General features: G+C 43.5%; 2 protein-coding genes across 2 annotated transcripts in view; one reads left to right on the plus strand and one right to left on the minus strand.

Annotated features, from left to right (window-relative positions):
* MEGF11 (multiple EGF like domains 11) overlaps positions 1-14,441 on the plus strand; it is a 726,402-nt gene extending 711,961 nt beyond the window's left edge. Inside the window, exon 22 of the mRNA XM_087877753.1 lies at positions 14,224-14,441. Within this exon, the coding sequence (XP_087733879.1) occupies positions 14,224-14,252 (29 nt within the window). The 3' untranslated portion in view covers positions 14,253-14,441. The remainder of the gene's footprint in view (positions 1-14,223) is intronic.
* RAB11A (RAB11A, member RAS oncogene family) overlaps positions 1-27,535 on the minus strand; it is a 45,828-nt gene that overhangs the window by 2,473 nt on the left and 15,820 nt on the right. Inside the window, exons 2-4 of the mRNA XM_087877755.1 lie at positions 25,124-25,319; positions 22,006-22,199; positions 8,107-8,187 (exon numbers count right to left, since the gene is read on the minus strand). Of these exons, the coding sequence (XP_087733881.1) occupies positions 8,107-8,187; positions 22,006-22,199; positions 25,124-25,319 (471 nt within the window). The remainder of the gene's footprint in view (positions 1-8,106; positions 8,188-22,005; positions 22,200-25,123; positions 25,320-27,535) is intronic.

Below are 27,535 nucleotides of genomic sequence, written 5' to 3' on the forward strand. Positions count from 1 at the left end.
AAAGAGTGAAGGTTAGGGGCCACCCGGAGCTCCAGGGGGAGCCGATTCCACAAGGTAGGTGCGCCCACAGAGAAGGCCCGCTCCCTAGGGGTCGCCAGCCAACATTGTCTGGCCGACGGCACCCCAAGGAGGCCCTCCCTGTGAGACCGCACCGGGCGATGGGGAGCTGTCGCTGGTCGCAGATGGTCAGCCAAATACCCCGGGCCTAAGCCACTTACAGGCGGAATGGGATAACTCGCCACGGCCAACTTACCACGGGGACAATTCAACAATTCAAGTGAATTATCTAAAATAATTTTAATTGTTGTCATTCATATTTTGGCACCCTTTCTTTAATGACTCTATTTGACTATTTGTTCAATATTATTGTAACTCTTGTCTTGCTGTGAGTTGCTCCACAGCGAGCTGGCCATAGCATGGCGAGTTGTCCTAGACCCCTTACAGGAGGGGTTAGCTTGTGAACATCTACTGAGTTTCGTCCTTCCTAAGCTTCACAGCTTCTCTTGCTAGGTAAATTCTGGTAGTCTTCAATTCACAGCCATTTCTTTAGTGACTGTTCAAAGTTACAATGGCACTGAAAAAAACTGACTGGCAATTACACTTATAATCGTTGCAGCATTCCCAACAGTCACCCCATTCAAATCCCGGCCCTTGGCAACTGACGTGCACTTATGGCCATTGCAACCTTCCCATAATCACTATCTGCCACCTTCCAAGTTAGCTTCTGGCAAGCAAAGTCAATGGCAGAACCCGAATTTGCTCAACGACCTCATGATTCACTTAACAACCACACAATTCACTGCAGTGATCTGCTTAACAACAGGGGCAAAAAAAGGTAATAAAGCAAGTCCCTTAATTTGGTTTTGCTTTGGTCCCAATTGCAGTCATAAGTAGAGGACTACCTATATACATGTTCTTGTTTGGAGAATTTGAGGTCATCAGGCGTCTCTGATACTTTTTTTAAAAAAAATTGAGAACGTCAGGTCGCTATCCCTCTTGCAAATCATATTTCCGCTAGCTAGCTACGTTTTGAACAGGTTCTTGTAAGGCACATAGATAACCTCAAAGAAAAATCAACCCATCAATAGATCAGCCAATCCATCTTCTGCCATTTTCCCCCTGGTCATTAGTTTAAGTCTGCTTTCCCCAACCTGGTGCTCTTAGATGGGCCAACACCAACCCTTGTGAGCCGTTGGACTTGAGTTGAAGGATCCGACATCTGGGTTTTAAGGATAGGCCTATTCCAGTTATCATTTTGATAGTTAACAATATTGAGCCCAGGGATCTATTTGAACGGACAATTAAATAGTTAAGAATAGTGTGTTCCGCCAGCTGGAATCAGAAATACGCCATTAAGAAGTTGGCAAAGCCCGCCTGTTACTGACCTTCAAGGCCAAGATGGAGACACTTACAGTTTTGGCCCCCAAAGGTTCTGACTTCCAACCCAGAACAACCAACATGAAATGACTCTTCCCAACTTGCAGGTCTTAGCAGTGCCACCTCCTAGGTCAGGGGTCTGCAACCTTAAATACTCAAAGAGCCATTTGGACCCGTTTCTCACAGAAAAGAAAACACCAGGAGCCACAAAACCTGGGTGGGCGTGGCCAACTCCATGTCACTCACTTCTCCCAGTCACATGACAAAACCCAGCCACGCCTACCCAGCCGGTCATTAGGGCAGAGAACCAGTTGTTAAAAAATACCGGGAACCACACAATCCTTTTGACATATCTCTCTCACCCCTCCCTCCCTCCCTCTCTGTATCGCTCTGTCTCTGCCCTGGCGGCTGCTCCATCCCCCACCATCGCCCTTACCTTCTCAGGCCAGGCGAGGAGTGACTGGGAGGGGAGGGAGAGGGGCGGGGCCAGCCAATAGTGGGATCACCTGACAGGAAGCCACAGCAGAGGGCCCAAAGAGCCGCATATGGCTCTGGAGCCGCAGGTTGCTGATCCCTGTCCTAGATCAACCTAGGGAGGTGCTCCAGACAAAAATACAACCAGATGGACTAATTCTGTTTTAAATCCAAGATTAACTCTAAGATTAAGATCAGATCATCCAATCAAGAAGCAAACAATACCCCAGTCAAGAACTCTCAAACCAGGTAAGAATAAACGGTCCAACCAACTGCCATTGAAGCAGTAGACCTGAGAACAAGGCCACGCCCATTAACAAGCACTAGCGCTGATGGTGCTACCTAGCTGGGTAATGAAATGTCTGCACAAAAATATTCAAGCTCAGAGAGCACCCAGGAGCCCTAATTCTATTTTATTCTTTACTTTCACAGAATTTTGAAAGTACATTTCTCCTTCCTTGCCTCTACAATTGATCGAATTAGGGAGGGACAGTGTGCCATGCCCCCTCCCCTTCTATGGCTAGGGCAGCCCTTATCCAACCTTGACTGGTTCTTGACCTTCTGTCTCCCAAGGTCTTTTCCACATACCATCACAGCAGGGGTGAAATGTAAAATTTGTTACTACCGGTTCTGTGGGCATGGCTTGTTGGTGGTGGTGGGTTTAATGTGACTGGGTTGGTGTGGCCAACTTTTTTTAAAAAAAAACTTTTCAAATCATTTTTTCTAATGCTTTGAAAAGCCTCTTTGACGATCAGGCAACTCAGCTGGGATCGTCAGAGACTTTTCAAAGCATTTTTTTTACCACCTCTTCGGCCAAGAGGTTGCAGAAAAAAATGCTTTGAAAAGCCTCTGAGATCCCAGCTGAGCCGAGGGATCATCAGAGGCTTTTTTTTTTTTTTTTACTTTTAAAAGCATTTTTTTGTTGGAAGAGGTTGTAGAAAAAATGCTTTTAAAAGTAAAAAAAAAAGCCTCTGATGATCATGCAGCTCAGCTGGGCATGGTGGTGGTGGGGGGGGGGTGCAGGGATTTTTGCTACCAGTTCTCCAAACCACCCGCTGCCATCATTACCGGATCAGGCGATCCGGTCCGAACCGGGAGCATTTCACCCCTGCATCACAGTCTAAAGAGCTTCGGTCACTTGGTCTTCCTAGATGTTTTGGGATTGTAGCGCTGAGAATTTGGGGATTTACTGGTCTCAGCAGATCTGGAGGGCAGCATTTGGAACAGGAGCTGAATCAAGAGCCGGACGTTACGCTCCAATCAAGGGCATGGAGAGCATTCGAGAGGGAGGATTGGCAAGGGGGCGGAATGGGAACAGGCCAGAAATTTATTTATTATTTAGCGTATGGCATATCACACATGGACTAGCAATATATATTAACATTTCTTACCTAAATTAGTAAAACACATTAAAATATAAATGTTAAGAAGATCTGTGTTTAACTACCAATGTCTAGGCCATCTAACCATTAAAGCACAGCATCGTTTATATTTTTTTTTAAATCAGATACTAGACCAGTATATGCCCTCAGTTTATACAGGTAGTCCTCAATTTACGACCACAATCGAGCCCAAAATTTATGTTACTAAGTGTTCTGACCTAGGCTTCCTGAGACAGTAAAAAGCACACAATTAGTGCTAAAAACCCTCTTTTTATTTCAACGGCTGTGAATTCTGTTCATTCACAGCCCGTCATGAGTCACAAAGAGTTTGTAAAGAGTCCGACAGAAGTCTGCCACAGTCCTTTGGGATAAGGCTGATAAGCACCACCTTGATCTCCCTTGACACGCTGCCAAAGACCTAATTGGCAATTAGCTTTGCAAGGCCACACGGAGCACAGAGTCAAATCGGAGCTTCAGAATTTAAACCGACCAGAACGAACAAAGTTGCTTCCTGCAAAGGCTCACGTGCCTTTGCTCCTTCTTTATGTCTTATGGCAGGGGCCAATCATCTCCAAGCCCTACTCCTGAGTCATCCCTTTTGTCTTAACTATTCTTGCCTTCTGGCAGCTCTGCGCATGCACACACTGGGAATAGGCTCCCCCTGTTCCTCTGCCTCACTGATGTCCGACTCTGGAGGCTCCGGAGGCACCACATAACTCCCAAATGGCCCTGGCCCCCTCTCTGCCTCCGACGCAGAGCCCTCATCCGAGCCTTCCCCAGACTCCAGGACTGGCCCATGTTCCTCCTCACTGTCCGACTCTGCTGCCAGCTCCACAGGTTGCCAGCGGACCACAACACTAAGTGAGAAATTTCTTAAGTGAGTTTTGCCCTATTTTACGACTTTACTTGCCACCTTTGTTAAGTGAATCACTGCAGCTGTTAAATTAGTAACACAGTTGTTAAGTGAACTTGGTTTCCCCATTGACTTTGCTGGAGACTGCAACCGTCATAAATGTTGCCAAGCGTCTTGAATTTTGATCACGTGACCACGGGGATGTTGCAGTGGTCATGTGGGAAAGGGACTCATAAGTCCCTTTTTTCAGTGCCATTGTAACTTCAAACGGTCACTAAAAACTGTTGCATGTAGGCCAGAAATGATTTCATACATATAATTATTTTTAAAAAAAAAATCCCAGCGTCTTGATTATTCTGGTAATCTTCTATCCCCTTGACAATTACAATTTGATGGTAACCTCTACTGATACTTTGCAGGAGGTACTCCCAAGATTTCCGTGGGGCCTGTGCACCCTGGAACCACATCCTGTCCACTCTCAGGCTAGTCACGTGCCAGCCTGAAGACCTCAAATCAGCTCATGGGATTGATATGCCTGGAATTTCAGGAGCTGTAAACCCCAGACGAAAGCTGGTCTGAACTGAGTCCATTTCTTGGAATGCATAAGCCCTTCCTCGCTGAGCCCTGGCTTCCGTTGACCCAATGCCCCGGCAGAAGAGTTCTTCCTGCTCATGGGGATTAAAACCTGTCCTGGGATGACTGGTTTTCACCTGAACTTAAATCCACTCCAAGCAGCGCTTCCAAATTCCAGAAGACCAGGTCCTTATCTCCTCTAAGCTGTTGTTTTATCAAGCAGAGATCCAGAGGCACTTCCTACCTCTTCTGACACGTAGTATTGCAAATGCTACCTTTGAGACTTGCTCTAATCCCCTTGGGGATAATTAGGATATCTGGTCTCTGGATTTTCAGGACATGCATTCCTGAAATAAATCAATCTTGTTGTTTCCTTTAAAGGAGGGTGAGGAGCAAAATGAGGCTCCAACAGGGTACAAGCCTTCTTTTTTCTCAACCAGAAGGAAGGAAAACTTTTACCCTTAATCCAGAAGACCGTTTCCCTAACCACTTAGCAACCAATTTGACAGCTGCAGCGATTCTCTTAACGAATGTGGCAAGAAAAGTCGTAAAGTGGGTGAAAATTCACTTAATCATTATCTTATTTAGCAACAGAAATTTTGGGATCAATTATGGTCGTTAACCCCTTCATGGAGCTCTGCCTTGTCGTGGCGAAGGGGCTTGCGTAGCTCAATGAAGGTATGAGCTATGCCATCCAGGGCCACCCAAGACGGACAGATCAAAGCAGAGAGTTCTGACAAAACGTGATCCACTGGAGAAGGAAATGGCAACCCACTCCAGTATCTTTGCCATGAAAACCCCATGAACAGGGGGGTTTGCCCCCAAAAGGCAAAAAGATACGACGCTGGAAGATGAGCCCCTCAGGTCAGAAGGTGTCCAATATGTTTTGAGAAGGAAGGACTCACTGGAGAAGAGCCTAATGCTGGAAAAGACTGAGGGCAAAGAATGGAGGCCTTTGAACTCTGGTGCTGGAGAAGACTCCTGCGAGTCCCTTGGACTGCAAGGCGATCCAACCGGTCAGTCCTAGAGGAGATCAACCCTGACTGCTCTTTAGGAGGCCAGATCCTGAAGAGGAAATTCAAATCCTTTGGCCACCTTATGAGAAGGAAGGACTCACTGGAGAAGAGCCTGATGCTGGGAACGATGGAGGGCAAAAGAAGAAGGGGACGGCAGAGAACGAGGTGGCTGGATGGAGTCACTGAAGCAGTCGGCAAGAGCTTAAATGGACTCCAGAGGACAGGAAGACCTGGAGGAACGTGGTCCATGGGGTTGTGATGGGTCGGACACGATTTCATAACTAACAACAACAAATGGTCATTAACTCAAGGACTCTTCCAAAATAGATATTCTTCCAAAATAGATAGGCCACACTTCAGCAGAAACAAAATCCAGAATATGTCTGTCCTTTCACTTGCCAACATCTGGAGGGATCCCAGAGTGTAGGGCCACCACGCTGCCTGCTATCCCTTCTCTGCACGGCCAAGCTGTGACAATCCCCCTGTCCCCAAAGGACTGCACCCAGGGTCACAGGAAAGCCTCCCATCCCTGGTTTTTTTTTCCTCACTACTTCCTTCCACTGCTGTTCAGAATCGCCACATTAGTCCCTGCCTGGCTCAATTCAGGCCCATCTTCTCCCAGGCCCAGCTGTTCCATTATTTATTGTTTTTTATTTAGAGGATTGATATGGCCACCCACTCGCTCTCAGTTATTCTGGAGGGACTTACAAAAAAAAAGAAAAGAAATAATAATTTAACCATTTATTGGAATGGGTGTAGGTGGAATATTCAGGACTGGTGAATGGCGTGTCTTCAACCAGCCTGGCATTCCAGAGGCAAAGGTTAACTCTGCTTTCCAAGCTGGGCAGTCATAGAAAGAAATACAGCATTGCCCTGCTTTTGAGGGAAGGAATAAAAGGAATAAAAAGCAGATATCCCTGGGTTCTTGGAGCATGCCAAGGCCATGAGACAGCTGGGGAAAGGAAGAAAGGAAGAAGAGCAGTTTACCAACAAAATATTCAACTCGGGGATAGGATGCGTCATTAAGATTTAAAATTTGCAAAACTGAGATTTTTCTTTTTATTTTGCGCACCTCTTTTCTATTTGTTGCGTTTTTCCTTCTTTTTGTCCTCTTTTCCTAGAGTAGGGCAATATTTTTTTAAAAACAAAGACTGAGGTACGCACTTGAAATGCCGCTGTCAGCAAATTCTTTAGCGTCTTTTCTGCAGATCATTTACTGGTGGCATTAACTGATCAAAAACGAAAGGCCCAGTTCAGTTCCAAAGAATTTCAAAAGAAAGGGAAGTCGTTTCTACCACGCTGCACGTATGAAGAGCAAAAGGCAGTGGAGCCTTCAGGCATAAGCCAGCTGTGCACTGAAAGGACTTTAAACATCACTTCCATGCCCGTTTTTCCTGGGACACAAATTCAACTTGCAGGATTCTCAAAACTTCATCAAACTACAAACACGTCAGGTGTGAAAGCTAGTCTCTCTGTTGTTTGCTTGCTTTGGGTGTGTGCCTGATGGAACTGACAGACCTTCCTCCTTGCTGCTGAGATGGGTAACCAGGGTATTAGCAATGGCAATTTTTAAAAATTGGGGACCTTTAGGTGGGACCACCTGCTTTTCTGTACATAGATTGTAACAGAACATATACGATACTGTACGTGCATCGTGCCCCCTTTTTATAAACTTTTCTGGCCATCCAGATGAATTCCATTTAGTTTGTTGATTTGCAGATGCACACCCCCCCCCCCGGTTATTACCCATGATGCACTAGCATTTTGCCAGGGGGCAGATGGAACACTTCGAGAGGCAATGATGGGATGGCAGCTAACCTGGTTTACCTATTTCTCTTCTATTGTTTGGGCACTACATTTTCATGGAGGAGCTCACAAGTTAGAATGCTGGGCTGATGATCAGCAGGCTTGGGTTTGAGTCCTGTTACTGCTGCAGGACAGGGTGAGCTCCTGTCACACGCTCCAGCTCCTGCCAACCCAGCAGTTCGAAAGCGGGAGACCGTGAGTAGATTAATGGGTACCCCTTCAGTGGGAAACTTCACGGGGACATGAAAGGAGCCCCTGAATAGGTGTCCCCCAGGCGACAGTGATGTCACCAGCAAATTCTTTTGCCACAGAAGCACTTTGGTGCGTCTGACATGGGGAAAAAATTAGTTTTATGACATAAAATATTAGCCGTTATCTGGACATTTTGGTTTTGTCGCAATTTCATTCCTTCTTTCAGAGGGAACCACAGCAGCAATAAGTGATGGAGAGTGGCAAGAGGAAAACAGAATTTTTCCCAAATTCAGGAAGGGTCCTTCAATCCTGAGGCTGGTCCTTCAACCCAAGCGCTATAGCCACTTTTGAAGGCCCAAGTCAGCCACTCAGACCCTTTTTAAGAGCTTGAGGGACAAGGACAACTCTACATGGCCTCTAAGGCCCCACTCACCAGTCAAGATGGTCTGGAAAGCAGCTTCCACGTTTGTCGAGTCCAAAGCAGAGGTTTCGATAAACGACAGGCCGTTCTTTTCTGCAGGAAAGAAGACAGGCTGGTCAGGGGGTTGGCCTGGGAGAGCCTCGTGACCTCGGGAAGCGGCAAGTATGTGAATTTAGTAAAATGAAAAAGTAATTGAAAAGAAAGTAAAAATCGGGACTGCTCGAATATCACTTTGGAAAATACAAAACTGAAAATGAATACAACAATAGAGAGAGAATGGAGAGGGATAGAAGAGAGGAGAGATGGAGAGAGAGAAGGAAAGAAGAAAGGGAAAAGGAGAGGAAGAGAGAGAGAGCAGGGAAACGAGTAGGAGAGAAAGTTAGAAGGGAGGAAGAAAGGTGTGGGGGAAAGGAAGGAGAGAAGGAGAAGGAGAAGAGGAAAGAAGAAAGTAGAAGAGTAGATGGGAGAAGGGAGGGAAAGGAAAAAGAGGAGAGGGAGAAGGAGGATTGTTGTAAACCAAGGGAGATGAATATACTTAATATATTAAGTATCTTCATCTATATTCAGCAAACCTGAATATACTTAAATTGTTTAGGATGAAGATTGTATTAGTATGAAAGCTAAAAGAAAATATAGTATGTTAGATAAGAAACTGTACATTTAAGATATGTTTATGAGAAAAAAATAAAAAACTTTTTCAAAAAAAAAAAGGGAAGTGGCAAGTGGAGGACAAAACGGACACCTGGCTTTCTCAGTTGTCCATCACAGCTGGAGAACCAAAACACTTCGGCTTATGCATTTACCAGCTATTGTGTCTCACTGGAAATCGTGTCATTGGAGTTGAGATCTGACTCCACTACCTGTCAGCACTCCAAACTACATTCGTTCCAGTGCTGACATAAGGAGGAGAAGAGAGGGCAGCTGGCAAGAGGACGCTTGACTTTTCACCTACTTATTTTCCCTGAAGATAATATCCCCTAGGAGATGGGATGGGAGGGGGGACATTCCTGGGAGCTGAAGTAGTAGATATGGGGAGAGTGATTTGGAAGATGGCCAATGAGACGCAAAGAATTGGGGAACGGAAAGGGAAGGTTTGGGGTCAGGAAGTCAGTGTTGGCTACGATGTACTCGAATCTGACCGGCTCAAGGTTGACTACTACTGCTTCCAAGGTCGGTTAAATGAGGACCCAGATTGTTGGGGGCAAGAGGCTGACTCTAAACTGCTTAGAGAGGGCTGTGAAGCACTGTGAAGCGGTATAGAAGCCTAAGTGATATGGCTATTAAGATTAACAATTAAAAAGAAGGTTAAAATCAAGAATGCAGGGCTGGGCTTTTTGTTGTGCTTAATAAATGAAAGTTTTCATCAAAGACTATTTGTTTGGAAATGCAATTTATTTGAGACGACACCGAAACCTGACACCACCCTTCTGGCTTTACGGAAGGGCCTTGGGGACCCGATGAGGGCACGCTATGCTGGAGGTAGCTGACTGAGTGAGAGACAAAAAGCCCAGCCCTGCATTCTTGATTTTAACCTTCTTTTTAATTGTTAATCTTAATAGCCATATCACTTAGGCTTCTATACCGCTTCACAGTGCTTCACAGCCCTCTCTAAGCAGTTTAGAGTCAGCCTCTTGCCCCCAACAATCTGGGTCCTCATTTAACCGACCTTGGAAGCAGTAGTAGTCAACCTTGAGCCGGTCAGATTCGAACTGCTGGCAGTCAGCAGTTAGCCTGTAATATTGCATTCTAACTACTACTGCTATAGAATAGAATAGAATAGAATAGAATAGAATAGAATAGAATAGAATAGAATAGAATAGAATAGAATAGAATAGAATAGAATAGAATAGAATAGAATAGAATAGAATAGCATAGCATAGCATAGCATAGCATAGCATAGCATAGCATAGCATAGCATAGCATAGCATAGGAATTAGAAATAATAGAAATAGCACTTAAGACTTATATACCACTTCACATTGCTTTCCAGCCCTCTCTAAGCGGTTTACAGAGTCAGCCTCTTGCCCCCAACAATCTGGGTCCTCATTTTACCCCCCCTCGGAAGGATGGAAGACTGAGGCAACCTTGAGCCTGTGAGATTCGAACTGCCAAACTGCAGGCAGCCGGCAGTCAGCAGAAGTAGCCTGCAGTACTGCCCTCTAACCACTGCGCCACCACAGCTCTTGATGCTTTTAATGTTTTTATATTTATGCTTTTATACTACTGCAACCCACTCAGAGTCCCGTGGAACAGTGAGATGGGCAGCATATTTAACACAGATATATGGATAGTCCTCGACTTACAACTGCTCATTTAGTGACCGTTCAAAACTACAACAGCACTGAAAAAGTGATTTATGACTTCTTCACACTTACGACCCTTGTTGCATCCCCATGGTCACGGGATCAAAGTTCAGACGCTTGGCAACTGATTCATACTTATGACGATTGCAGTGTCTTGGGGTCAAGTGATCCCCTTTTGTGACTTCCTGAGAAGCAAAGTCAACGGGGAAGGCAGATTCACTTGACAACTGTGTTACTCACTTAAGAACTGCAGGGACTCACTTAACAACCGTGGCAAGGAAGGTCGTAAAATGGGGCAAAACTCACTTAACATCTGTCTCACTCAGCAACAGAAATTTTTGGGTCAATTGTGGCTGTAAGTTGAGGACTACCTGTATATAGATATAAATAGATATAAAGTTGATATATATCGAGATAGAGGTAGATAGACATAAGGGCAGTCTTCCGAAATTTGAGGGGCTGTCACAGAGAAGAGGGGGTTGACTTGTTCTCCAAAGCACCAACATGCAGGAGAAGTAATGAGAAAGTTGTTCAACAGAGACCCCATCTAGAATTAAGGAGAAATTTCCTGATAGTAGGAACAATTAACCAACAGAACAGTTTTCCTCCTGGAGGTGTGGATGATGCGCCATCACTGGAGGTTTTCAAAACAAGATTGGACAACCATTTGTCCAGGATGGTATAAGGCAGGGGTGTCAAACTCAAGGCCCGGGGGCCGGATCTGGCCCATGGGGTGCTTAGATCTTGTTCTGTCCCCATCTCACACACGCACACCAGCAGTCGACCAAGAGTTAAAATAAACCAGCAGACAAGAATTTCCTTTGATAACAGAATTGGCAGCAACCCAGTGGCACCTTGCCAACAGTTTTTTACTTACAAAGGGAGGTTTATCTCCTCCGACTGAAAACATCAAAGTCCACAAAAGCCAAAGAATAGTCAAGTCCAGTCCAAAAAATCAGTCCAAGCAGAGCATATAACAAAGTTCCAGAAATGCAGAATGACTTGCTAGCTTTCAGTTTTGTCCATCACAAAGCCTGAATGGCCACCACACCCCCTTTTATCCCTTGTGGGGTGTGGTCCAGTGACTCAGCTTAATCTCTGGCACGCCTCCTTCTCTGCTGCGTGCGTGTGTCTTTCTGACGCTGTCGGGGATCCAGCCAAGACTTATCTCCATCGCTGTCTAACTGCGGCTGCTCGGAAATGCCTGGCTCCTGGCCTATCTCTTCTCCTTCAGAAGACACCTGAGGCATTGCCAGAGAGGAGGGTCCTGGAGAGGGAGGCCTTGCCAACTCCTCTCCTTCACTTTTGGAGTCTTCTCCCTCCGATAAGACGGGCTCGGGGGTCGGAGTCACAACAGATCTGGCCCGTGGGGCCAATCTGCAAACAGGGAAGGAGCAGCCCATGGTACCTCTGCCAGTGAAAACGGAGCACGCAGCCCTCCCGAATTCCATTTGTGCTGGCAGAGGGTTGGAGGAGGCCATCACGGCTGAAAACAGAGCTCATGAGGGCCATGTGGGGCTCTCCTGAGCTCCATTTTCACTGGCACAGGGTTGCAGGAGGCTGTCGCAGTCGTAAAGAGAGCTTGGGAGCCCATTTTCACTGGCAGAGCACTCAGGCCGCCAAGGGCGCCCCTGACATGAGTGAGTTCGAGCTGGCCATGGCCATGCTGGCCATGCCCCCTCCCCCCAGCCCTCCCAAGGTCAAACACAACCCTGATGTGGCCCTCAATGAAATTGAGTTTGACACCCCTGGTATAAGGTCTCCTGCTTTGGGCAAGGAGTTAATACTAGGAGACCTGTAAGGTCCCATCCAACCCTATGAGTCTATAAGCCTGTAGAGATTCTCAGCCATCCAGGTGATGGTTGTCCCAAAGGTGCTTTTTCAGGGGGCAACTGGACCTCTTCTTTCTTTTTCTTTTGAAGATGTTTCGTTTCTCATCCAAGAAGCTTCTTCAGCTCTGCCTTGGATGGTGAGGAATGGAAGGATTTATATTCCTTGCAGACAGCTGGTCATTTGTATCCTTTTAGAGGTCCTTGAGGCCACTTGGAGGTTTGTCTGTGTCCTCAGGGTCACTTGAGTAGTGCAAATGGTTCCTGTAGTCTGCAATTATTTTCCCGCTGGAAATCCATTCCTACTCCCACATCATTCAAAGGGTCTTCATCCCAAATTGTATACTAAAAGCCTGTACAGCAGTGTTTCTCAACCTTGGTAGCTTGAAGATGGGTGGACTTCAACTCCCAGAATCCCCCAGCCAGCAGCGCTGGCTGGGGGATTCTGGGAGTTGAAGTCCACCCATCTTCAAGCTTCCAAGGTTGAGAAACACTGCTGTAGAGATTCTCAGTCATCCAGATCATGGTTGTCCCAAAGGTGCTTTTTCAGGGGGCAACTGGACCTCTTCTTTTTTTTTCTTTTGAAGACTATTCCCCATTATCTTGTCAGAGCTGAAGAAGCTTCTTGGATGAGAAGCGGAACATCTTCAAAAGGGGAAAAAAAACCCTTATGAGTCGAAGTTTCTATTCTTCTCCACGCCCTTCTTAACCAACCGGTCCGTGCCAGCATATTTTTACAGTGCTGTGTTTGCATAAGGAGACATACGAAGTTTCCCTTTGTTGAACCAAGAACCAGGTGACTTCACCTCTTCTCTTTTTCCTTTCCAACAACCAGATTGGGGGGTTGTGGCATTATGCAATCTAAACTAGAAACTATTAACACTAGGGTGGGGTTCCGATAAGGGAAACATTTAAAGATCAGGCAAAACGAGGTTATATCAATGCTAACAAGCTGCGGTGGAGCAGTGGTTAGAGCGCAGTACTGCAGGCTACAGTAGGCTGCCTGCAGTTTGGCAGTTTGAATCTCACCAGGCTCCAGGTTGCCTCAGCCTTCCGTCCTTCCGAGGTGGGTAAAATGAGGACCCAGATTGTTGGGGGGCAAGAGGCTGACTCTGTAAACCACTTAGAGAGGGTTGTAAAGCACTGTGAAGAGGTATGCAAGTCTAAGGGCTATTGCTATCTGTCTGTTTGTCTCTCTATAACGATCTGTCTGTCTATCTATCTATCATCTACCTACCTACCTACCTACCTACCTAACATCTATCATCTATCATCTACCTACCTACCTACCTACCTACCTACCTACCTACCTACCTACCTACCTACCTAACATCTATCATCTATCTACCTACCTACCTACCTACTGTGGTGGCACAGTGGTTAGAGGGCAGTATTGCAGCCTAATTCTGCCCACTGCCATCAGTTCAATCCTGACCAGCTCCAGGTTGCCTCAGCCTTCCGTCCTTCCGAGGTGGGTAAAATGAGGACCCAGATTGTTGGGGGAAAGAGGCTGACTCTTTAAACCACTTAGAGAGGGGTGGAAAGCACTGTGAAGCGGTATATAAGTCTAAGTGCTATTGCTAGAAGGATAATTTTGAAAAAAGTTATAAAACGTAAAACTGTTCAAATTGTATAATTAAAGCTAAGTATCATATTGAGAGACAATGGCAAAATGCATTCAATTATTTTACAGTATAAAAAAGGTTTCTGTCTCAGAGCTTAAGATCTCCAGTGCACAGGGTGGATAAAAATCAATGATTTTTTTAAAAAAAATAATTTTTGAGGAAAATATATTACCATCCAAAGCTTATTCCATCATGAAATAAGGATTAGTTTTTTAATTATGTAGTATAAGGCTGTATATGTTTAATTTTTTTGGTAAATAAATTCCATTAATCCATTCACAATGTCATGCTCTTCCAGAGGTTTTTGTAAGATTATTGGGCAGTTTCTCTGCCTACAAGATATTATCACAGATGCTTGGTTTACTTTTGCAGATTATGAACAAAGAAGAAGAAGAAGATGAAGATGACGAGTGAGCTACAGAGGACAGTATTTAAGTTTTTCATGTATAGGCTGGGCTGACAGTCGAAGTTTCTTAAAATATATATATATTGTTTAGCCAAATTAGTTAACAAACATGGATGTTTGTTTAAGCAAATAACATATGCTGTAATGTTATTGTTTCAGTTGAATAAATCTATTTAAATTGTTATTATTAAGGTAATGATTATTTTTCTCCTTCCTAAGTACAACAGAAAAGTTGTCCAAATATGAATGATTAACCTATTAAACTGGGGATAAAAAAACTAATATGAAAAGTTGTTATTCTAAAAATCTTCATCTACTTGCATATTAAAGTTATACCAGCAAGAATTAGTCTTTATGTAGAAAACTATGATTTAAATCAAGCCTTACTGACTAGTGATTTAAATCGTGATTTAAATCAGTTTGATTTAAATCAAATCCACCCTGCCAGTGCATTGCTATTTATTATTTAATAACTGTTAAAAAAAAGAAAATAAAACCAAATCGGGGGGGGGGGGGGGGAGAAACTACCATACTTGGAAAAGTAGGTAGGCTTTTTTGATTTCTAACTTCCTCCTTTTTATTCAACTAATTTGCAGTTATGTGTAAACTTTTAGGAACCACACTGCGTTTGGATGTTTCTTTTTTTCAAGGGATTTATGGAACAAATTTGGGAGAGGAGAACAGTAACCCTTTCCTTCTGGCTGGCCCAAGGCTTAGAATGAGGAGGTGTTGCTTGAAAACAATACAGGTAGTCCTTGACTTACGACAATGGAGCCCAACGTTTCTGTTGCTAAGCGAGACAGTTGTTAAGTGAGCTTTGCCCCATTTTACAACCTTTCTTGCCAGTGAAACACTTCAGTTGTTAATGGTTATAAGAGTGGAAAACGGTCATAAGTCACTTTTTTCAGTGCCAGATAGTAAGTATAGTTCATGCCTTTTTTTTTTTTTTTTTTGAAAAGCTTCTTTCATCAAAAGGGCAAGGATGTTATTAAAATTATGGGGAAAAAATAGGAGTGAACGTCAAACTGGTTTAAAGGCAACCTTTTTTCACTGTACAACTTCTCGTTTTCCCTTCCTGAACGATTAGCAAAGTATCCTGTGCACAGACAGGATGGGATTTTGCAATCCCCCGAAAACAACATTTTTGGTGCAAGAGGCTGTGTGGGGAATTGAGGAAGGGGGAGGCAGCCCATTTCTCTAACACAAAATCCAATTGCCAGCATTTTCCTCCTTCTCTCTCTTCCCCCCCCTCCCCTAATCAGAAATCTTCTCTTGACTGCAAGGGGGATATAAATCAAGCCTTTTTAATCATGATTAGTGCAAAGGACCCAATGCCGCATTCCAGAGTGAAATAAACCCAAGTCTGAAACTCAGATTTATTCCCATGAGGTCAGGACACACGGCTCCATAGTTTAATTGCTCCTGCCCTTCAGGGTGGAGGGAAAAGTGCAGACTCTTGTTTAATTTTTTTTAAAAAGCGTAGCCACTGTTTAGCTGATTGGCACTCCCGTTGATGGGATTGATAGGTCACTAAAATATAATTCTCGTTGACAAATATGCAGAGGAAAGCAGTTCCAGGCACCAGCAATTTTGCTGGATAGACTATCAGGAAAGTCAGGAGAAGATAAGAGGGATGGGGGGTGGGGAGTGAAAGATGTGCTGAAGTATTTGAGGGGGTGCCACAAAGAGGAGGAGGGAGTCAACCTATTTTCCAAATCTGAAAGGCCGGAGAAGTGGTGACGGATGGAAACTAATCAAGGAGAGAAGCTACCTAGAACTAAGGATACATTTCCCGACAGTGAGAATAATTAACCAGTGGAACAGCTTGCCACAAGAAGTTGTGGGTGGCTCCATCACTAGAGGCTTTTAAGAAGAGACTGGACAGCCATTTCTCCGCAATGGTTTAGGGCAGGGGTCAGTAACCCGCAGCTCTGGAGCCGCATGTGGCTCTTTCATCCCTCTGCTGCTGCTCCCTGTTGCTGGTCGGCTCCACAATTGATAGGGCTTTTGGTTAGGACAGGTAGAGAAAAAAGGATGGGAAGAGACTCTATGGTGGGGGAACTGGACTTCTGGTCTGCTCCAGAATTGAATGGGGGGCTTCCAGTTAGGAACTTTGTGGCTCTTTAAGTGTTTAAGGTTGCCGGCCCCTGGTTTAGGGTCTCCTGCATAAGCAGAGGGTTCGACTAGAAGACCTCCAAGGACCCTTCCAACTCTGTTATTCTGTTGTTAACCAAAGCAAGCTGGAAAGAGAAAGACGAATCAAGGCTAAATACTGCTAAATACAGAGCAAGACCACTGACTATTTCGACAGGGAGTCCTCATTTTATGAACGATCACTTAGTGACAATTCAAAGTTACAACTACCTCCCTCCAAAAAAACTATTTACAACTTGGTTCCAGAGTTGTGACGACTGGACACATCCTTGCAGTCACATGATTGCATTTTGGGCACTTGGCAATCAGCTCACTTGTACAGCCAGTTGTAGCATTGCATGATCGTATGACTGGGATTGACGTTTTTTGCCAGTTTCCTGCATTTTAGTAGGTTTACGGCAAAAAACACAGTACATGGATTAATTTAAGTATCACGGCGTTTGCTTAATGGCTGCCATGTTCACTTAACAACTGCTGCACAAAAAGTCATAAAATCAGATCTGGTCCCATGGGTACCTCAATGTACGACCATCCTGACTTAAGTCATAAAATCAGATCTGGTCCCATGGGCGCCTCGATGTACGACCATCCTGACTTAAGTCATAAAATCAGATCTGGTCCCATGGGCGCCTCGATGTACGACCATCCTGACTTAAGTCATAAAATCAGATCTGGTCCCATGGGCGCCTCGATGTACGACCATCCTGACTTAAGTCATAAAATCAGATCTGGTCCCATGGGCGCCTCGATGTACGACCATCCTGACTTAAGTCATAAAATCAGATCTGGTCCCATGGGCGCCTCGATGTACCACCATCCTGACTTAAGTCATAAAATCAGATCTGGTCCCATGGGTGCCTCGATATACGACCATCCTGACTTACGGAAACTCCAGGCTCCATTATGGCGGTAAATGCAGGACTATTTCTACCAGCAGTTCTCCTATTTTTGAGCCCTGCAAACAGTTTCGGCCATGAACATGCCACAAATTAAACACACAGAACAGGACTCCAAGGATCACCTTCACCACTGAGCCATGACCTCTCCCGTCCTCGTAAAGGAAAGGACTACAAACAACTTTTTAAAAAGAATAAACAAGGAAACAGAGGAAGGAAATGTCCTTTCGGCTGAACAGGATTCAGAGAGAAGCCGAGATGGGGAATCAGTAACTAAGCAGAGATTTAGAAATAAGGGCACTGAGATGCCTTAAGCACATCTAAGAATAATGTGCAATAAAACAAACAAATAAAAAAAAAGATTTCGCAGCCTTTTTTTGTTGCGTCAGGCTGACCCAGGAGTGAGTGAAAAATCTCAGTCAGGTCTTAATGTCAGCAAGCACAAAGTGAATTAAATTTCAGCTTAGAAGAGGCTTCACAGGAAACTGAAAAGGAATGATATCAAGCGAGGCACTACGGCTATTGATTTTTCTAAAGTTTTTATGGATTATGGATTACAAATCCTCAAGATGGAATAATAAATGAAGCAAGCGCTCCTCAAGAGAGGAAAAATTTTAAAAATTAAAACAAGATATAATTTGCCTATATTTCTTTTCTTATTAAAAAAGGGACATAAGTAATTTATACAAATATGGGGAAAGAATCTATTTCAGCAGGAGCAAAGAAAAAAATAAACTGTATATTAATTAATTGAAATTAATTGTATATTCATCCCCAGCTAAAACCAGAACTTGTACTGACTGACACTCACAGTAGATTTGTTGGTGGTGGACATTAATTTGGCTGGTGCCGAGACTTTTGGGTCCTGGGAATGTATGCCCCAAATGAGGATAAAGTACTGTTCTGTAAATGATTTATGGGGAGATTAATAAGTTTTTCTTGAGAAAATTGGTGTTTGTTTCTCCCCACAACTGGACAGAGCTTTTGAGAAAAAAAGATTAAAAATCGCTCAAGATAAATCACCCCTTTTTAAAAAAAATTTAATGGACAATTTAGGGCTATTTGATATATGGAGAGAGAGAAATGGCTTGAATTGCCTGCAAGTACACACATTCTTAAGAAAGGCCTAGTTCTTGTTTAAGAATAGATATGATTGGATTTCAAAGAACTTGGCTTCTGAGGTTTCCAAAGTAGAGAGATTACAAAAGACTTTTTCAGATCATAATCCTGTGAGCCTGGTTTATAAAAGGAAAACTAGTTCTTTCACATGAAATGCAACAGAAAGAAGTAATAGTGGAGGACTGTAAAAAGAAATTTAAAAGAATTTCTTTGAATAAAAATTTAGATAAAAGCCCTGGTTTAAGTGTCATTGGGAATGGGTATGTGAAGTGTTTATTAGAGATTGTTTTATACAATATAACAATGTGCTCCAAAAGAAGAGACAAGAGAAAACCCAAGCTATTTTGGAGGAGATAAAAGGGGAAAAAAAGAAATTCACAGATAAGCATTTCTTAACAGATTAAGCTATTACAATGACAGTTATCTATAACGCAAAGAAAAATAGAAGTAAAAATGAAGTATGCGAAACAAAGGATTTTGAGTTTTCAAATAAACCAGGGAAGTGGCGGGTATTTAAATTTACAAAAGGAAAAAAGATACTCTATTAAAGGACAATGAGGCCATGAGAAAAGCATTTTATCAATATTATTTTAACTTGCACAAAGGAAGTGACATCACTTTAGAAAATATAGATGAATATCTAAAGAAACACAAGTTCCTGGGAATTCTGAGACAAATTATGAATGGACTTATAAAAATAAAGGAAGTTTCTGAAGCTATATAAAAGTTTAAACTGGGAAAGCTCCTGGGCCAGATGGATTATTAGGTTTTATTACAGATGGTTTGAGGGTGAACTTTTACAAATAGAAATTACCGCGAACCAAGATAGAAAGCCTCCAGAGAGTTGAAAAGAGGCCAATATAGCACTAATACCTAAAAAGGGTCAAGATTTGACCTTAACAAGAAATTATAGACTAAAATCGTTATTTACTGTATTAATGAAGCGGTATGTAAGTCTAAGTGCTATCGCTAATAATTACAAGTTATTCGCCACAATTCTAATTGATAAACTGAAAATTTATATTTCAAAAATGTATTCATGAGGATCATTATGGATTTTTACCTAAAGGACACCAATAGAAATGTGTTGGCCTTTTTGGAATATTTGAAGCAACATCACAGTGGAAAAACAAGCTGCATTGATTTTCTTAGATGCAGAGAAGGCCTTTGACCATTCGAACGGGGCTTTGCTGTTCAAGATTTTGGAAGATATGAATTTCGGAGAATATTTTATAAAATGAGTAAAACTGATTTATGCTTCACAGAAACCACAAATAATTGTTAATGGAAGTCTAAAAAAACCATGTCAGATACAAAAAGGAACGAGACAAGGCTGCCCATTTGCCACTCTCGTTTATTCAATATTTCAAGAACCTGAATAGAAATATAAGGGAAGGACTATAAAAGAATGTGCAAGTAATTCTCAATTTATTACATATATGGAGCCTGCCCATCATGGTCATAAGCTGTAACAGTCATAAAGCAGGTGATTAATCTGATTTTACAACCTTATCTGTAGTGGTCATCGAGAAATGCCATGGGCTCGTTTTGCTAAAAACTAGAAATAAATGCCAATTTTTGGCAAAACTGTCATAAAACACAGTCATGTTACCATGGGATGCTGCATCCTGGCCACTAAGTGCCTCACCTGTGGTCACACGACTATGGATGGGGAACATCAGAACTGTACCCCTAGGAATGGCCATTGTAACTGTGAGCACCTCTAGGATGAGAAGGCTAAAATTTTTGGTTATAAATATATAAATGAGAAAATATATGATTGAAATTTACACTATACTTATAGTCTTAAAGAGAAGTTTTATAAAACGATGTATTGTTGGCACATGTCACCAGAGAAATTGTCTAGAGTAGACATGTCAAACATGCAGCCTGCGGGCTGGATACACCCCGCTATAGGCCGCGGAATTGGCCTGAGGGGCTGTTCCGGAGAGGGCAGGGGACTGGCCCTTGCTGCCCTGGGCCAGCCGACACCCACCCAGTCAGCCACGATGACCAGGCCACACCCACCCTAACTCACCAAGGGCAAACAAACTCCTGATGCGGCTAGGGACAGAATCCAGTTTGACATCCCTGGTCTAGAGCATGGGTCTCCAACCTTGGCAACTTTAAGACTTGTGGACTTCAGCTCCCAGAGTTCCTCAGCCAGCTAAGTCCACAAGTCTTAAGGTTGCCAAGGTTGGAGACCCATGCTCTAGAGTGTATAAAGTTCCTTCAAACATACACTGGAAATGGAAATGGAAAAGAGAGGAGGTTTTATCATGGTTGGTGGAAGTGTTAAAAAAAACAGAAAGTTCAAATATGTACATTAATGCAAAGGATTTTAAAGATTAATATACAATTGAAATCAGGGGCTTTTCTCAGGGTCTGATGGACAAATACTTGGAAAAAAAAGTCATGGGACGATACCTGCAGTGACATGAAAGATGGAAAGATTCAGCATTATCCACAACGGAGGAATGCTTGATGAAAACAATATGAATAATTGATTTATTGTTTTTTACTCAGAGAAAAGGCAATATCAGCATTCATTGTTGACTGGAAACCCCTTACAAACAGTACAGAGTTTTGGGCTTTTTAAGGAAATATAATTTTTAAAAAATAATTATAAGACTTTTTCCCATGGGAAAATGCCGTTGTTTTGAATTCTTTTAAAGCAAAACATAAAACGATGGGAAAGAACCAGAAGATTACAATTAAAGGAAAAGAACATTTAATTTGACTTACTAATACAGAATGGAGCAAAATAATTCAACATTAGATAATATTTGTAAATCATGGACCCAGAAGCTAATTTTAAGAAGGCCTGACATTATACATAGACTGTCTTTAAAAGATGTTACACTGGACCAACTAATGTCTTAATAATTGAAAGAGATACACAAATAAAAAACCTGGATAATTCTCCTACTGGATTTACAACACAGGCTGTTAAAACTCTGAAGAATTTATGAGAACAAAGAAAAAATGAAAGGAATTAGATATTATTCAAAGGGATTAAAGAGCAAGATTGTTAAAAGAAAAGGAAGACATATAAAGTTGGTTTATTTGATCAAGGTTAAAACAGACATTTGGTTACCTCTTAATGGACTTTTGCTGACCAGACTTTAAGGATTTGTTTATAGATAAGAGATAAGATATGAGAAGAAATCATTTGTTGAATCTTAAAAGCCAATGAAATTATTTATACTCGTTATGATGAAGGAGAAGTCATTTTTTGTATATTTCTTTTCTTTACTATATCATTTTCTTCTTTTCTATTTTCCTTCCTATTTTTACTTTCCAGCAACTTCTGTAATTTTTCTAATTCTTTTCTGTTTGTTTCTTTTTAATTGTAATAAAATTTAAAATTTTTAAATTTAATAAAATTACTGCAAAACGTCCTGCCGCTGCCTGATGTTGGGCTTGACAAAGTTCGTCTCTCGTCTATTTTAGCTCCAGCTTTGCAGCCAGACAAGCAGCATCAGGAACAATTAAAGCAACCTGCAATATATGTCGCTCTACAGGCGAGGGCATCCCAGGGACGCGGTGACCATCGGAGGGGGTCCCAAACCCACTGACCTGCAAATGCTCGGGCCTCATCTGTTGGAACGGCTCGCAGGTGACGCAGGTCGCTTTTGTTCCCCACGAGCATAATGACAATGTTGCTGTCTGCATGATCCCGCAGCTCCTTCAACCACCGTTCCACATTTTCATAGGTCAGGTGCTTGGCAATGTCGTAAACCAGTAAGGCCCCCACGGCACCACGGTAATAGCTGGAGGCACAAAACACAACATTGATTATCCGTCATTTACATTTCTAGGTCCGCCCGCTCATTGACAAATCTGGGTGCCTTACAAGGATGGAAAGAAATACTGTATTAGAGCCGCAGTAGGGCAGTGGTTAGAATGCAGTAGTGCAGGCTACTTCTGCTGACTGCCGGCTGCCGGCAGTTTGGCATTCGATCCTGACCAGCTCAAGGTTGACTCAGCCTTCCATCCTTTCAAGGTGGGTAAAAGGAAGACACAGATTGTTGGGGGCAAGCAGCTGACTCTGTAAACCGCATAGAGAGGGCTGTAAAAGCACTGTGAAGCGGTATTTAAGTCTAAGCGCTATTGGGAAAGGAAGCAGGAAGGAAGGAAGGAAGGAAGGAAGGAAGGAGCTGTGATGGCGCAGTGGTTAGAATGCAGTATTGCAGGCTAATTCTGCTGACTGCCAGGAGTTTGATCCTGACTGGCTCAAGGTTGACTCAGCCTTCCATCCTTCCGAGGTTGGTAAAAGGAGGACCCAGAATGTTAAGGACAAGAGGCTGACTCTGTAAACCGAGGGCTGTAAAAGCACTGTGAAGCGGTATATAACTTTTAAGTGCTATTGCTATAGTGGTAGTCCTTGATTTTCGACCACAACTGGAACCAAAATTTCCATGGCTAAATAAGGTGATTGTTAAATGAGGAATGTCTGATTTTATAACCTTTTTTTGCCAAGGTTAAGAGAATGGCTGCAGTCATTAAGTGAATCCCATGGTCGTTAAACAAATCTGGCTTTCCCCATTGACTGCTTGTCAGAAGCCAGCTGGGAAGGTTTCAAATGGTGATCAGGTGACCAGGGGGATGCAACCGTTAACCTATGGTGCTTGATAAGCACCCAAATTTTTATGACATGACCACTGGGACACTGAGATGGTCATAAGAGCAAAGATCGGTCGCAATTCACTTGTTATAGTGCCGTTGGAACTTCAAACGGTTGTTAAACAAATGGTTCTAAGTCGAGGAGTACCTGGATATTAAAATGAGGAGAGGAAAAAAACCCTTACCCTATGCACCTTCCATAGTGGAAATCTGTAGACTACAAATTCAATCTCAACAGCTAAAGGGCCAAGAGCTCATTCTTTGATAAACATTTGGTCCTGACTTGCCCATGACTGGATTCACACATTACACTGGGACAGGGAGCCAGAGAAGTAGTCTCAGAGTAGATAGCAATAGCACTTAGACTTATATACCGCTTTACACTGTTTTACAGCCCTCTCTAAGTGGTTTTAGAGACAGCATATTCTCCCCAACAATCTGGGTCCTCATTTTACCGACCTCGGAAGGATGGAAGGCTGAGTCAACGATATAGCCCCCACCTTTTAAAAAAAAAATGGTTGAGGTTGAAGAATTTCAAGAATAAAATTCATACCCAAAGCCTTACTGATGCACCTGCTCTTTCACTTAAGAGAGTCAGCCTGGTGCAGTGATCATGGTGAGGAACTACAAACCAGGAGACTATGAGTTCTAGTACTCCCTTGGACCAGAAAACTGGCCATGTAATTTTGGGCCAGACACTTTCTCTCTCTCTCAGTCCAATCCACCTCACAGGGCAATAGTTGTGTGGAGACAATATGAGGTGGCAACAGTACATTGAATGCCTAGTTGTGCAGAATGAAGATGGGAAATATATTAAATGAATAAATCAATACCCCGTGTCCTTCCTTCTGAAGTAATCCTTGGTCCCACTCACAAAGGGCAGGTAATCTTCCACATGTGAAAGAAAACCTGAGGGCCCTTTCAAATCGATGAGATGCTGAACAGCGTTACGTGCAACCATCGTTTATTTTAACCGTGATCTGTTCAATTACAACAAGCTGAACTTATGCCGATGAAACCACACTGCACCTGAGTGTAATGAAGAAACTTAATAGGTAAGATGCAACTGATCCTCAGCAGACGAAAACCCACTAACTAGTAATACTTTAATATCTGGGAGCCTCAAGCTAGTTCTGTCATGATGTGCTTTTCGTTAACCTAATTAACAAGGATTCAGGACTTCAATATGAAGTCAATATGAACTGTATCACATCATTCCTGATTTCTTTACAAATAGAAGAGTCTTAAAAAGCTTTTCTAAAAAGCACTTAACGAGGGTCCAGGAGCAGAGAGTTTCACACCCATGGAAAGGGAAGCCGACATTGTGTGATTTAGTTTTAAATTAAGGCTGCACAATTTTTTGCAATGACCAAGGAAGTAAACAGGAAGAACTAAATTTGATTTCATGTTATAGTTAAATTTACCTTGCATTTAAACCACCGTTCCCCAGCCTTTCTGGTTTGGTGGGCTGGCGGAAGCAGTGGCAACAGAGGAAGAGGGGATGATTTCACAGGTGCGCACATCTTTCACAAATGCAACTTTGTGCATGCGCGCACTCGCCCACCACTTCCCATGGGCTGGTTTCAAATTATATTAATCATATTAACCAAGTTAATATAGCTAATATGACTGTTCCCACTACATAATTTTCTTCCTCTTCTTCTTTTAACAACCCCATAATCCCTTGTGGGGTGGAGTCTGGGCAACTGAATGGAGCTAGCAGAGTTTTAATGGCCGGATGCCCTTCCTGTCGCCAATGCGGAGTTTTGTTCAGCGGATATATTCTCATTGTGCCCAGAGGGAGAAATATCTGCCTCTACCTAGGATCGAACTCACAGCCTCCTGATTGTGAGGTGAGAGCTCCACCTCTAGGCCACCGCTGCACCACTTCACATAATTTTCTTCCTCTGCCATATTAAAAATAGATTTAGAAATTAAAAGTATTATTGTACAATTTCGGTTTTAATTAATCCAGAGGAAACTGTATAGAAAACAGGGTGGAGACATAATAAATATCAAGACAGAGACATTTGGATGCTCAGTCTGGGCAGGAAGGGAAGGGAACACTTACGCAGATGTGATGGCTCGGTATCGTTCCTGCCCAGCCGTGTCCCAGATCTGAGCTTTGATGGTCTTGCCGTCCACCTGGATACTCCGGGTGGCAAACTCTACACCGATGGTGCTTTTGCTCTCCAGGTTGAATTCGTTACGCGTGAAGCGAGATAGGAGGTTGCTTTTTCCAACTCCGGAGTCCCCAATGAGAACCACTGGAAAGGTGAAACCGGAAGATTATTGGAGAAAGAAAACTTGGAACAAAAAATAGAACGTTGTTATTCTACATGTCCGTGATGATGAGCCTATGGCACACATGCCAGAAGTGGCACCCAAAGCCATCTCGCCGGGCATGTGAACCGTCAGCCGTTGCTCTTTTGGTCTTCGCGTACTGGGCAGCGCCAGAAACTTGAAGAGCAACTCCCCGGTGCGCATGCACCTGCTGGGAAGTTGAGCTTCCTGTTTCTGGTGTATACATGCGTGCCGGCCAGCTGGTCTTCGTGTGTGCATGCGTGCCAGAAACTGGAAGGCCATGTGACCTGCGCACATGCACACTATGAAAACCGGAAGCTCAGCTGCTCTTCCGGTTTCCGGCACTCCCACACGCTCACACTTGGTGCCGAAAAGGTTCACCAACACTGCTATATGTCAACTACGGCAAGAATTCTTGGGGAGGGTGGAATGGGAGATAGAAAGGCCCATCAATTCCCCCAACGGAAGAAGGGGTGGAAAAAGTGATGGAGTTGGCCGAGATGGCAAAAGTAATTGTTTTAATGAAAGAAAAATAAATATATGCCATTGTAACTTTGAACGGTAACTAAATGAACTGTTGCAAGTCAAGGATTACCAGTACTTATAAAGTAATAAATAAGTTCAGAAACGTATAAGCCTGGCCGAGGAAGAAGGCTGGCCTTTTGAAGCCGACTGCTGCTGTGAACCTATGGGGTAGGGGCATAGTTACGGGAGATCCAAAATAATAAATCACAATCCACCAACAAGCCCTTCCTGAGAAAGTAAGCCTCTCACACATAAAAAGGGATCCATCATGATAAGCAGCCCCAGCAGGAAAACAGCTTTTCGAGAGAGAGAGAAAAAAAACACCAAAGGTTATGAACATTCCCAGGCGGCCAAGCTAAAGCTGCGCACAATTCGAATGCCAGGTTAATTAAGTTTTTGTGGTTCCTCTGGAAAGCAATAAATCTGGGGAGCCATAGAAAGCGCCCAGCACGGGGGTCCCCCCAAAGCCAACCAGCCTGCCGAACATTCCCCACCGCCCTTCCAGCAGCCGGCAGGGCACAATTAGCTGGCCTCAGCAACTCACAAGGACACAAGCCAGGGAGGAAATCCATTACCTCATTGGGTAATCAGCTGACTCATATTTACAGATCCAAACAGCTTAAAACCACTGCATAGACGGAGGTTCTGCAAACACTTGGCAGACAAAGGATTGGGTGGGAAATGAAACCGGCCTCCGCAGACTGGAAAGGTATTTTTTTCAGGGGCAGAAAAGACGGAATATTTTAAAAGGCTCTGCAACAAATGCATTTGGGGGGGAGGGGGGGAAATACAGGTAGTCCTCGACTTACGACCATTCGTTCAGCGACCATTCAAAGTTACCCCAAAGGTGCTTTTTCAGGAGGCAATTGGACTTTCTTGTTTTTTTCTTTTGAAGACATTTCAAAAGCCTGGATGACGGAGAATCTCTACAGACTTTTAGCTATTCAATTTGGGACCTTTTGAATGGTGTGGGAGGAGGAATGGATTTCCAGGGAGAAAAACTGCAGACTACAGGAACCAGGAGCCCCACTCAGGTGACCCTGAGGACAACAGACAAACCTCCAAGTGGCCTCACTAACCCTCTAAAAGGATGCAAAGGACCAGCTGTCGGCAAGGAATATAAATCCTTCCATTCCCCACCATCCAAGTCAGAGCTGAAGAAGCTTCCTGGATGAGAAGTGAAACGTCTTCAAAAGAAAAAACAAGGAAGTCCAGTTGCCTCCTGAAAAAGCACCTTTGGGACAACCGTGACCTGGATGACTGAGAATCTCTACAGACATTCAAAGTTACAACACTGAAACAGTGACTTACGGCGGCTTTTTCATACTTAAGACCCCTGCAGCATCCCCATGGTCGGGCGATCAAAATTCAGACAAAATTGGCAACTGATTCATATTTATGACGGTTGCAGTGTCCCCGGAGTCATGTAATCCCCTTTTGCGACCTTCTGACAAGCAAAGTCAAGGGGAGGCGCCAGATTCACTTAACGACTGCAGTGATTCACTTAACAATTGTGGCAAGATCACAAAATAGGGCAATTTTTTTCCCCCCTTGCTTGGGAACAGAAATGTTGGACTCAATTGTGGCCTTAAGTTGAGGACTACTTCGGTGGATTGAGGAGAATGACAGGTCCGCTTTGTCCATCATACAACTT

The sequence above is a fragment of the Pantherophis guttatus genome, chromosome 13, assembly GCF_059756535.1.
Source record: "Pantherophis guttatus breed Tessera chromosome 13, ASM5975653v1, whole genome shotgun sequence".
NCBI lineage: Eukaryota > Metazoa > Chordata > Lepidosauria > Squamata > Colubridae > Pantherophis > Pantherophis guttatus.